We start from the raw sequence: 13,119 nt of genomic DNA, 5'->3' as shown, positions 1-13,119 counted from the left end.
ATACTCATATTTAATTATAAAACTAATATATAAAAGTAGGACCCACATTCCACTAACTTTTTCAACTCACTTTTCATTACATTTCTTAAAACCCGTGCCCAGTCAAAGTGTCCCAAATTATGTGGGACGGAGGGAGTACTATTTATACAAATGTACTTATCACATCAACAATTATTTTCTCTCTCTTGTACTTCAATTATTTTTCTTTTTTCTCCTTCGCACTTTACCAATCATTCATTAAAACTCCTGTCGTCAACCATGAGAACTATTTTTCGTCGACGGATAGAACCATGGAAATAATTCCATATTTCCAGTTTGTGTTATTCACCAAAATTATTCTCTATATATGAGAAATTTATCTCTTTAATTAAATAAATCTTTATTTACTAATAATATTTTTATCATTTGTTTTATCTCTCTTATTTATCATCAATTAAAGTAATAAAATTCGTAATGTTCACTATTAACAAAGGTAGTATTATTTGGATTCTTTAACTTATATTTCATCCAAAATATTTTACTATATGCTTTCGTAGACATAGCTAATGCATAAAAAAGTTTATAGAGTACTACTATCACAAGATAAAATATTTAAACATAGACTTAAAGTTGGATAAGACAATAATGACCAAAAACAAAATAAAATTAGTATTAAGATGACGTGGAACTTTGCCATTGGCCAAGCTAGCGTAACACCAGTAGCAGCAGGTTTTTTTTACTCCGCGAAAAACCAAATCTCTCCCAATTCGAAAGTGTGAAAAAAGAAATCCAAAAAATGGAGAAATCGCCGTTGATCGCACTTCTCCTTCTCTCATTGGCCGGGAATCTCGGCGTTTATGCACTGTACGGACCTTCCTCCCCTGTTGTTCAGCTAAACCCTAACAATTTCAAGTCCAAGGTACGCGAATTTGCCTCAATTTCTCTGTTTTCTGAGTTATTTCCTCTGTTTTTAGGTGTAACGTTTGTTGAAGACTGTTTCAGCTCATTCTCCTTGTTTGTTTTGGTGAAAATCGATTCGTTTAGATTAATCACTTTATACGCCAGCTATATTGTTAATGGCAGTGTGTGATTTTTGTGTGAGAATTGAGAGAGAATATTGTGGGAAGTGAATGAATCGTCGGGAGATTAAAAATATCCCAGCTAACTAAAATCAAACAGAATAGTCTATCTTAGTCAACATCCTTAAATCCTACGGCTATGACTCAATCTCAATATTAAATGAGATCTAACGGCTGCTGTACACTAGTAGTGATGAATGAGATATTCAGCCTCTTCTCTCCAAAACTCTTTTTCCAGCTCATGATCTGATCACATCTTCAGCTCAAATAACAATTCTCCACCTTGATCTATCATTTTCTGTCAGAATCCAGCTTGCACAAGTTAATCAACTTCATGCAAGTTTCAAGCATTCCCTTTTGCAGCGGCTTAGTTAGCATATCAGCCGGATTTTCTGAGGTGTGGACCTTGAACACTTTAACCTCCCCTTCTTCTATCTTCTCCCTGATAAAATGCATCCGCACATCAATGTGCTTACTCCTCTCGTGATAAACCTGTTGTATAGCCAAACATAGAGCGCTGTTGTTGTCACACCCAATAGCTATGGCCTCCTGCTGCACACCAAAATCATTCAAAATGCCCTTCAACCAAGCACTTTCTTTCACCGCTGCTGGGAGAGACATAAACTCAGCCTCAGTTGTGGACAATGCAACCACACTTTGAAGACTTGACTTCCAACTAATGACGGATCCATAAAGAGTGAACACATAGCCTGACTGAGATCTGCGGTTATCTATGTTACCAGCAAAATATGAGTCAGAAAAACCTCTGAATGCATCACCTTCATATTCTTGCTTACCCTTAAACACAATCCCAACATCTGCAGCTCCTTTTAGGTATCTCAACAACCTCTTCAAGGCAGACCAGTGCTCCCTTCCATAGTTTGATACCCCAGCCACCAACATATCGTCTACATAAAGCAAAAGGTATGCCACAACAGCTCCACCTTCCTTCTTAACATACACACTCATCAAATTTTGATATGAAAAAACCACTATCAAGCATGTGCATATTAAACTTTCTATGCCACTGCCTGCTTGAGCCCATATATGCTCCTTTTCAATAAGCACACTTTATCTTCATGCCCTGGTCTAGAGAAGCCCTCAGGCCTGAGCCATATAGATGGTCTCCTCTAGGTCACCATGCAAAAATGCAGTTTTAACATCTAACTGCTCTAATTCCCAATCTCTCTTGGCGACAATTGCTAGCAAGATTCTGATTGACGAATGCTTTACAAATAGAGCAAAATAGAGCATCTCACAATCTGAAAACTTAGCTGGTGGTTTGGAGACTCTTCTGACTCTATCTTTGGCCAACATGTAATCACTTAGATCCTCTGATACATTAGGCTGATGGCTAGGTGAGCTACTTGGTTTATCAGCTACTATCCTGATGCTCCTTTTCAGATTCTTGAACCTCCACCTCAATTTCAGAGGCATTGTTCTCTCTGATAGGAACATTATTTGTTGACTTAAAAGGCAGATCTTTCTCCCAGAAAATCACATCTCTGTTTGTCAACACCTTCTCATTTCCAGGTTCAATGCACCATAACCTATACCCCTTGACACCAGATTGATAGTCCAACATCACACACCTCAAAGCCCTGGCCTCCAATTTTCCCTGTTTGACATGTGCAAAGGCCTTGCAAGCAAAAGTTCTCAATCTGGAATAATCAACATGATTCCCATACCACAAGAAATCTGGTCCTTTTCTCCATTCCAGAAGCCAAGAGCATACACCTCACTCTCTCCATGATGGTCCTATTGGCCCTTTCAGCCACCCTATTTTGTTGGGGATTCAATGGGATAGTTTGATGCCTTTTAATCCCTTTAAATTTGCAAAACTCATCAAACTCTTTGGACAAGAACTCAAGTCCATTATCAGTCCTTAAACACCCAAGCACACACCCCTTTTCCCTTTCAACCTCAGAACACCACTCCTTGAATTTACTGTACTGAAGGCCTGTGATTTATCTTTCAAAATGTATAACCAAATTTTCCTAGAGAAATCTATCATAATCTAAAGTGCAAGTTTGATGAAAAGACTTTGATACCTTTTTTGGAGGGAAAATAAAAAGATGAAGTGTCTTTTATCTAAAAATATTTTTTGAAGGCAAAAACAATTAGACAAATAATGGTCCAATAAAACGCTAAAACACATTAGATAGTGCACTACCATTAATTTTTTTATAATTAAGTTAATAAATTTATATAATAATTAGCTTTATATTTGGGTTAAAATTGGAATTGTGCTAGAGAGTTTAGTTTGTCTTCCATTTATTTAAGTTAAAATTGAGATTTAATCCTTTATTGCAATACTATTTTTTCCGAATTAATTCACGAGCTAAACGAACAAATATGTAATGTTTACAATTTTCATCCTATACTCAATTAAAGTTTTTAATTCTTATATATTAATTTGCCTCTATTTAATTAAAAAATACTATTAAGTTTATAGATTAAACTACAGAATAAGATGAAATTATATATATTTAAAATTAAATCTAACTTACAAAGTTTGTACTTCTTAATATAAAGAGTAGTGTAAATTGTCACATTATTCAAAACAAACAAGATGCATAAAATATTATCGTTGTTTCAAGTGATAATTTACTTTTTATACGTATATGTGGTGGGAGGCAAGAAATTTATTTCTTTCCAGTATAAAAAATTCACTTAGTCTTTGGTCATGTATATCAAGTTATGCTATGTTCTGAAATTAAACAGAAGAAATAAATAGTCAACTAAATGTGATTATTGGGCAATACGAATTTTCTAACTTGACTTCTCAAAGAAGTTTTAAATTTTTGTGATTTACATTATTCATATATTTAATGTGGGTATGTTTAATATTCCATATATGTTTTTCAATGTTTTTCAATGTTTTTCAAAATTAAGCTATTAAATTTATATATTAATTTACCTTTTATTTGGATTAATGACGTGCATAACATTGTCAATAAACATCTTTACTCACACATATTTTCTTTATTTCATATCTTATTCTAATTAACTTATATTCTTTGATTATTAGTCACACATCTTTTTGTCATTAATTTTATTGTTTTTACTCCACTTAGATTATAAATTAGAATTGCATAATTGTTTCATTAATTAGGGAGTAGTAAATTCTTCATTTAGAGTAAGACAAGATAAGTACATTTCTATTTTTTTAAATCTTCACATTGCTTTTTTGAATTCTTATTTTCTATATATTTATTATATTTTGAATTCATTACGCGGAACTCTTATGTCCCGTGCATAGCTCGGGTGTAAATAGTAGTCATCAATAACCGTCATGTAGTATCTTCCTCCCCTTACTGATTTTTCTTGAGCCGGCCCCATAAATCACTATGTTTATAATCTAGATGTTTTGTAGATGTGTGTTTACCTATTGGGTAGGGCAATTTCTTGGATTTTCCCAAGACACATTCTTCACAAGGAGGCTGATCTTTAGTCTCAACTTCCTTGATCACTCCCATTTTCACCAGTTCCTGTTCCTTGATGCTGCCTGCAGCTGGGTGACCAAGTCTTGTGTGCCATAATCTGAAAAAATCATCCTCAGTCACATAATGTAGTTCATTTTGGCCCTTTACAACAGAAGCCTTCATGTAATAGAGACTGTCCTTTCTTTCTGCTTGCATTAGTGTTTTCCCTCCTCTGCTAACAACCATTTTGCCCTCAACAATGACAATCATGCACCCTTTTTTCTCAAGCACACCCAATGAAATCATTTAGTAATTTTACACTCCCATCTTCCAACTTCATCCTCATGGTGCCTACCCCTTTCACACAGCAAACTTGGTTGTTACCTAGGATCACAGAACCAACAGTCTCATAGATCTCCTCAAACCAGCCCAATGTTGAAGTCATGTGAAAACTAGATCTTGAATCCATGATCCAGTGACCCCAATCACCACTTTCCATTACATTCAAGGCCTCAGGGATTTCATTATCCTCTATGCATTCTGCCGAATTAACAGCCTTACCTCCTTCTCTAGCTTGCTTTCGTTTCCACGCAAAGCAATCTTTCTTCAAGTGCCCCGGCTTCTTGCACCAGTGACACAACCGTGTTTCTTTCTTGTCACTTGCTGAGCCCTTGAAATTCTCCTGATCCTTCTTCCCAAATTTCTTCTTGAACTTCTTTACACTCAAGCTCTCAACCATGGAATCCCCGGCATTCATCGCTTCTTTCTGCAATTCCTTGGCCCTCATAGCTAACTGAATTTCAAGAAGAGTGATCGATTTGTCACGACCATATAGAATCGCATCACGCATCTGATCATAAGACTTTGGGAGCGCATTCAACAGAAGATTCGCCTTGTCCTCATCTTCCAACGAGACGTCGATGTTTCAAGGTCATCGATCGCCTTGTTGAAATCCTCCATCTGCTCCAATATCCCTTTCTCCTCTGAAAATTTGTAGGAATATAGGCGCTGCTTCATGAACAACCGATTTGCAAGCGATTTCGTCATATATAGCTCCTCCAATTTCTTCAAGATGCTAGCAGCACTTTTTTCTTTTGACACTTCTCTCATCACTTTATCTCCTAGGCACAGCACAACAACACTGTGAGCTTTTGCCTCAATTTCATCATTCTTTTGTCGACTTTTCTCGTCATGATCCTCCTTCTCCTTCGCTTCATCGCTCTCGGATGCCAACGCCGATGAAAGCCCTTGTTGAATCAACATAGCCCGCATCTTCATCCTCCTAAGATGTCGTTCTTGCCCGTGAATTTCTCAGCTTTGAAACGAGAAGTCATCGATCGCCTTGTTGAAATCCTCCATCTGCTCCAATATCCCTTTCTCCTCCGAGAATTTGTAGGAATATAGGCGCTGCTTCATGAACAACCGATTTGCAAACGATTTCGTCATATATAGCTCCTCCAATTTCTTCAAGATGCTAGCTGCAATTTTTTCTTTCGACCCTTCTCTCATAACTTTATCTCCTAGGCACAGCACCACAGCACTGTGAGCTTTTGCCTCAATTTCATCCTTCTTTTGTCGACTTTTCTCGTCAAGAACCTCCTTCTCCTTCGCTTCATCGCTCTCGGATGCCAACGCCGATGAAAAGCCTTGTTGAATCAACATAGCCCGCATCTTCATCCTCCAAAGGCAGAAGTCGTTCTTGCCCGTGAATTTCTCAGCTTCGAAACGAGAAGCCATCTTTAATCGTGGATCCGATTCCTCAATTCGAACTCGATTAACTTTTCGTCGGCGATTTCCCACATATGGCGCCAATTGTTAATGGCAGAGTGTGATTTGTGTGTGAGAATTGAGAGAGAATATTGTGGGAAGTGAATGAATCGTCTTATTCAATCTTCTTGGAAGAAAATATACAAGGGAGGGAGATGAAAATATCCCAGCTAACTAAAATCAAACAAAATAGTCTATCTTAGTCAACATCCGTAAATCCTACGGCTAAGACTCAATCTCAATATTAAATTAGATCTAACGGCTGCTGAACACTATTAGTGATGAATGAGATATTCAGCCTCTTCTCTTCAAAACTCTTTTTCCAGCTCATGATCTGATCACATCCTCAGCTCAAATAACATTTATTGATCTAGCTGAAGTTCAGATATTGTAATTTGCTAATTAGTTGATTTTCTTTGCATTGATGTGGAAGCGAGTGGTCTTTACTTTAGATCACAATGCTGATTTTTTAGCCTTTGATTCATGTTGTGAGTGTGTGATTGGCCAGAGTTGATTAAGTTTTCAACTACATTGAGAAGGTGGCCAGACTTGCCTTGGTTTAGTAAATCGGTTCTGGCTGAGATAAAATTGATAGTAACTTTTATGCTTGACTGCTCTGTTTTTTTCATATGGAGATATTGGTGGCGTAGTATTTCTGAGGTTCTGTTTATTTGTGTCGCGCAGGTACTCAATTCAAATGGTATAGTTTTAGTTGAGTTTTTCGCACCATGGTGTGGTCATTGTAAAGCCCTGACACCTGCGTGGGAGAAGGCGGCTACTGTCTTGAAAGGTGTGGCAACTGTGGCGGCTTTAGATGCCGATGCTCACCAGTCACTAGCTCAGGTATTTCTTTGTCAAACAATTGGTGGCATTCCATATCCCATTTGTTTATTTATAGGCTTGATTTCATGAAGAACTTCTAGTGGTGCTGTCTCTACTTCATTACTTTCAAACTGATATACTCATATACATAGTACTAATGCGTATTCCATAAGATGTTGAGTTCTTAGTTGCATGTAATCTATTGATTGATCGCTTTGTGGACTAAGAGCATTTAGAGATGTTTTCGTGTAAGTATTGTGTGGTCTTAGAATGACATTTAAAGAATGGTGAATATGCTGCAAGGTTGCTCATAGATCTGAAGCTAACAGGAGTTTAAACCACTCGAATTTCTGTATGTGACTTAATGGGTATAAAATGGATTTTGAAATTTGATCACCACTGTTTATTTCAATCTTTCCTTTAAAATAATTTCGCATGAAAGGAAAGTATTCTATTTATTTAAGATTCAAAGATGTGTTTTATTGCTCACATTGACAAGGCTTTATTTGTCCTGTTGTCCATTAATTTAAAGATTCTTTGGTCCCTTGTGTTATGTAGGAATATGGGATTAAAGGATTTCCTACCATCAAGGTCTTTGCACCAGGAAAACCCCCTGCAGATTATCAAGGAGCTAGAGATGCCAAGCCTATTGTTGAATTTGCGTTGAAACAGGTGAATTTTGTGGTTTCTAATCCTTAAATTTATTGGTTCTCCTTTTCCTTTTTCTCTAATCTCTATTCTTATGGTTGTTTGTGACTGTGTGCATTGCCTTTGTCTTGATTATCACCACCTACATCCTTGGTGGGGAATTGTGTTTTAAGGGTCATCTGAAAGTGATATGGTTCTTACGTCCTTACTGAAAAAGTTATAGTCAGATGTCTGCAATAAGAATTGTTTACCATCCTTCTGATGAAACATTATTCTATACATTTGCGCATACTTCTTTGTTTGGGTAACCATTTAGTCAATATAACAAGTCAAGTTCCATTAAGTTCTTAGTCAGGCACTTTGCACTATCTCTGCCTTGTCACCGAGTCATTATTGTTGAGCAGGGTTAACAAAAATTTTCTTTTCTTTTGTTTTCTTTCCATAAGGTCAAAACACTCCTGAAAGAACGTCTGGATGGGAAATCAGGAGGAGGATCAAGTCAGAAATCAGAACCAAGTGCATCAGTTGAACTGAACTCACGCAACTTTGATGAATTGGTACTCAAAAGCAAGGAACTATGGGTTGTGGAGTTCTTTGCTCCTTGGTGAGTTGTGCTCTCCAAATGTCCTTTTTGTGTAAATCCTTATAGGTTAAACCTGTGACTTTTGTGTGGATTTTATCCCGCATTTCTCTATGATAGTCTATGTAGTACTGAATAGTGGTTGGGATGGAGGTACAAAGTCTTATTTTTGGCAGGGCAGGGGGCTGTTGAGGTTATGGCGAGAATGGGACCTGTATATGGGAATGGGTTTGGTCAGGAATATTGATTGATAGAGCATATTCTGAAGAAAGTTATCTTGAGATTTGTAGACTACTGGGACAGGTTGACAGAAAGTGGAAGCTGGGTGGGCAATCTTGAAACAGATAAGGATATTTAATGCAGAGCTGGTCACCATCAAAACAGACTTTGAGATTATGTGATTTGGTAAAATATAGTTTGGGTTGTGGTGCAGCCATGAAGAAGGGTGATGGGAGTATAGATAATTGCAAGTGACTTGTTGTCTCAAAAATCAAAATTGATGTTAATTGTTCGATCAAGGTCGAATTTAGTTCGTCTGAGTAAAGGGATTTTCTGAACAATATATAATCAAAGATGGCCAACTAATTAATTAGATTGAAATCCACACTTCTTCTGATATAGTAATAATAATATTGTGATGTTTAATTTAGCTATTAGGTGATTTTGTTTTTCAAATATTTGTTTCTCATTCAATTTGCTGTTGTTTATATATTTGATTGTCATTCAATTTGCTGTTGTGAAGGTGTGGTCACTGCAAGAAGCTTGCTCCTGAGTGGAAGAAGGCAGCTAACAGTCTCAAGGGTCAGGTGAAGTTGGGCCATGTTGACTGTGATGCAGATAAGGTAAGCCACCTGCCATTAAGCACTGGTCACGCTGGTTATCTCAATGTTTTATTCTACAGAGTGAGCATAAGTTCAGTGCTAACTTCACTTTCTCGTCCACATTCAGTTTAACTATTTCTGCAAATATTCGCAAAGCCTAGTTTTAGCAATGTTTGGCATGCTTGAATGATGTCTCATGCTGTATGCATTAGAGATAAGTGTCACTTTTCAGACTGTACTAGGAATTGCAAAAACCATGAGAAGTATAAATGTTGTAGCTCGATCCTTTCTTTCTTGTTATTAATGCAAAGATAAAGGTCTTTTCCCATTTCTAACTAGTCAGAGCTGCCAGTCTTTGATGAGCAGGTATAATGTCCAAGGTTTTCCCACTATTTTTGTGTTTGGAGCCGACAAAGACAGCCCCGTTCCATATGAAGGTGCAAGAACTGCGTCAGCAATTGAATCTTTCGCTCTGGAGCAGCTGGAAGCAAATGCTGCCCCTCCTGAAGTGACTGAATTGACTAGCCCAGTATGATCCGTCATCCCTTCCCGTCTCCCCCACCCCTAACCCCCAATCTCACTTTCCTAGGGCGATTCATTCAAATTGTGATCTCTGAAACTGTAATGATGTTGTATATTCGTATAGGACGTTATTGAAGAGAAGTGTGGCTTAGCTGCCATCTGCTTCGTAGCCTTCCTCCCCGACATATTGGACTCGAAGGCGGAGGGTAGAAACAGATACCTCGAGATTATGCTATCGGTTGCAGAGAAGTTTAGAAAGAGTCCTTACAGGCAAGAGAAAAGCTCTATAAAATATCATATTCTCAGTTTTGACTTAACGTTTATCTCTCACGCGATTGACTCGAGTTTGACAAATGCCACAGTTTTCTCTGGGCTGCTGCGGGGAAGCAGCCCAATTTTGAGCAGCACGTTGGCGTCGGAGGCTACGGTTATCCCGCTCTAGTGGCACTCAACTTGAAGAAGAAAGCCTACGCCCCACTCAAGAGCGCATTTGAACGTGACCAGATATCGTGAGCTCTTCTCTCCACACTATCTCTCTGTTTTCTTGCTTCATTTGACACTGCAAACGAAGTAAAACCTCATTTGTGTTCTCAGAGAGTTTGTCAAAGAAGCCGGACGAGGTGGAAAGGGCACTCTGCCTCTAGCCGCTGACCCGGAGCTGGTGAAGACCGAACCGTGGGATGGCAAAGACGGCGAGATAATCGAGGAAGACGAGTTCTCGCTCGAAGAACTGATGGGAGAGGACACTGCCAGCAAAGATGAGCTTTAGTTCAATTCTTTTAAGCTTGTGAGAGAAACAAGAATTCTCTTAATTAGAAAACAGTTTTGATGTTACAGAGTAGTGTTATTATTGGTTGATAAATGAATGTTTCAAGGTGATCTACGTTTGTTGAAATTTAAATTTAAATTTAAATTTAAATTACTTACACGTACGATTGCGAGTTTATAAACTGAAAAATGAGTTTTTTGAACTAAATTTATTGAATATCAAGTATGCGACAATATCATATCTTAACCATATCTGGTGAAAGTGTATATTATTATTATTATTATTATTATTATTATTATTATTATTATTATTATTATTATGTTCTACAAAATTTGTCCCAAGTTGAACGGGAATGGGTTTTAAAAAATTGTTTGAATTTGTACTTATTAAATGGAAGTGTATAGTGAAATAAGGGTCCCACACTGAGGAGATTTATAAGTCTATTTAATGTCTATTTTTAGTAAGATTTCAAGTGGTATAGACTTTGTAGAATGGATGAAATATTATGATTATGAATACTGGTGTGCAGAATATATTAGAAATTTGATCTACAAATCGATTTCAGACATAACACTACTATAGTCTAAATTGTATGTTGATGTTCAATTAAAAATATTTACAGTTGAAAATTGGAAACTCGTACCGAATAAAATTGATTAATTACTTAGAAAAATTCAAATAATGTTAGGTACGATTCAAAAATGAGGAAGGCGCGGGTGGATTAATAAGATCTGTACACTGCACGCTTCCTTCTGCGATTCAAATTTCCCTCTCAAATTTCGATTTTCATTTCAAATTTATCACTCTTTTTTGGTTCCAACCCTAAAATTTAAACCTTCAATCGTCAAATATATAATTTGAGTTCAGAAAAATCCACCACTTTCAACGTCTACACAACCACTCTTCTACACTTCCCGATCCCGATCCTAGTCATGGCTGCCCCCTACCGCCGCCCAGGCGAGGTCCACGTCATCGTCGGACCTATGTTCGCCGGTAAATCAACCGCTCTCCTCCGTCGCATCACCGCGGAGTCTGATTCCGGCAGGTATTTACGAGTCTTCTGATTCAGATTTTTGAATTAGGGAAATTTGCAGTATGCAGATTCTGATTATTGTGGAATTGAGATCCGATCAGATTTCATGATTCGAATCGATTTGCAGGACTGTGGCAATGATAAAGTCGAGTAAGGATACTCGATACGCGGTGGATGCAGTGGTGACGCATGATGGCACCAAGTTCCCTTGTTGGCCGCTGCCGGATCTCTTGTCGTTCAAGCTCAAAATTGGAGCCAACGCATATCAAAAAGTAATTCATATTCTTATTTTTTCATACGCTAATTTCGTGACTTTACTTTCGCGTATTTGTTCACTTTATTCACTATGTGCTTTTCATATTTGTTGAATTTGAATTCATATCAAAATTGCCTGATAATTTCCATGCTTGATTTCATTTTGTTGTTTGCTCTGTTTGTTGCTAGTGGAAAGGAAATGAAATAGGGATTGAGCCAGAATTAGAGTTTGTTGGATTTGCTGACTAAATTATGCATTGTTTGGCCATATGGTTGTGTTATATTCAAGCAGGTCAGAGAAACATATACTACTGTTTTGCAGCATTGCATCTTGATTTTGATGGTTGCTTTAAACATAATCCTCTTTACTTTGCACTAATCCCTTGTAATTTCCATCATTTGAGCTAAATTGCTTGATTCATTCGAGCAGGTAGATGTGATTGGCATTGATGAAGCGCAATTTTTCGGTGACCTGTACGAATTCTGCTGTGCGGCAGCTGATCTTGATGGGAAAACTGTTGTAGTTGCTGGCCTTGATGGTGATTACTTGAGGTAGTTGAAATGTGTAATCTATACCAGTTACATTATGCCATCCATGCTAGTTTGTTCTGTTTGTGAATAGATGATTGATTCTTGATCTAAATCACAAACGCTATGGTATCCCAATAGGAGGAGTTTTGGATCAGTGCTAGATATCATCCCGCTTGCTGATACTGTCACAAAGCTTACTGCACGGTGCGAGCTCTGTGGCAAACGTGCTTTCTTCACTCTCAGGAAGACGGGTGACCAGCAAACTGAGCTCATCGGTGGTGCTGATGTTTACATGCCCGTCTGTCGCCTGCACTATGGCAATGAGCAACGTGGTGCTTCCGTGGAAGCTGCATCAGGAAGCAAGTTTGGTGATGCCGCGGTTGAAGAATTGCAGAAATGTTGAGAAGTGTTGGCTTGTGCTGTTTAGGATCTATCTATGGCTCTGTTGTTACTTGTTAGTGATGTATAGTTTTAGTAGCATATGTTTAAACTCGTTCACTTCTTCATCATCCAGTTATTATGAAAATGTTGTGAACTCATTTGTAATTGAAGATTCGTACTATTATTTCACTTTAATTATTTATGTGATATGTGACACTTTATCTCTATTTTCTGTTGTCAATTTCTATAGCAATAGTTTTCGGGTTAGCCTAACAGGCTAATTGGTCTACAAGTTAATATTATTTATTTATTTATTACTAGCAAATATTCTATACTTCTTATAGATAATATAGACATGGAGATACTCAACGTATAACTAATTTTATATGCATAATTAGAGAATATGAATTTAATTCACTATAAGAGCGTGTGAAAGATTTTGTTCACTATAATGGTATTTTGGTTTACTCTGATTTTCAAATTCGTATTGTGAACTAAAACACCTTT

General features: G+C 37.4%; 2 protein-coding genes across 2 annotated transcripts; both read left to right on the top strand.

Moving 5' to 3' along the window:
• Positions 1-697: 697 nt before the first annotated feature.
• Positions 698-10,575, top strand: LOC121785572 (protein disulfide isomerase-like 2-3). The gene is made up of 9 exons (XM_042184030.1): positions 698-898; positions 6,935-7,093; positions 7,631-7,744; positions 8,167-8,324; positions 9,043-9,142; positions 9,474-9,650; positions 9,768-9,913; positions 10,006-10,152; positions 10,238-10,575. The coding sequence occupies exons 1-9, from the start codon at positions 776-778 to the stop codon at positions 10,410-10,412; spliced, it is 1,299 nt and encodes a 432-aa protein (XP_042039964.1). The 5' UTR covers positions 698-775; the 3' UTR covers positions 10,413-10,575.
• A 609-nt stretch (positions 10,576-11,184) lies between these two features.
• Positions 11,185-12,814, top strand: LOC121783760 (thymidine kinase a-like). The gene is made up of 4 exons (XM_042181939.1): positions 11,185-11,457; positions 11,573-11,717; positions 12,131-12,252; positions 12,370-12,814. Exons 1-4 carry the CDS (start codon positions 11,345-11,347, stop codon positions 12,632-12,634), a joined length of 645 nt encoding a protein of 214 aa, XP_042037873.1. The 5' UTR covers positions 11,185-11,344; the 3' UTR covers positions 12,635-12,814.
• Positions 12,815-13,119: the final 305 nt, after the last annotated feature.

Source organism: Salvia splendens, chromosome 21 (genome assembly GCF_004379255.2).
Source record: "Salvia splendens isolate huo1 chromosome 21, SspV2, whole genome shotgun sequence".
Taxonomy (NCBI): domain Eukaryota; kingdom Viridiplantae; phylum Streptophyta; class Magnoliopsida; order Lamiales; family Lamiaceae; genus Salvia; species Salvia splendens.
Note: the sequence above shows the minus strand (reverse complement) of the source record. Positions and strands in the feature narration are given on the sequence as shown.

Bases quoted from the DNA above. Each gene is read 5' to 3' on its own strand.
- LOC121785572 (XM_042184030.1), top strand. From the start codon at position 776: ATGGAGAAATCGCCGTTGATCGCACTTCTCCTTCTCTCATTGGCCGGG. The intron at 8,325-9,042 runs GTGAGTTGTGCT...GCTGTTGTGAAG, and splicing joins GTGGAGTTCTTTGCTCCTTG to GTGTGGTCACTGCAAGAAGC. The intron at 9,651-9,767 runs GTATGATCCGTC...ATATTCGTATAG, and splicing joins TGACTGAATTGACTAGCCCA to GACGTTATTGAAGAGAAGTG.
- LOC121783760 (XM_042181939.1), top strand. From the start codon at position 11,345: ATGGCTGCCCCCTACCGCCGCCCAGGCGAGGTCCACGTCATCGTCGGA. The intron at 11,458-11,572 runs GTATTTACGAGT...ATCGATTTGCAG, and splicing joins GCGGAGTCTGATTCCGGCAG to GACTGTGGCAATGATAAAGT. The intron at 11,718-12,130 runs GTAATTCATATT...TCATTCGAGCAG, and splicing joins GAGCCAACGCATATCAAAAA to GTAGATGTGATTGGCATTGA.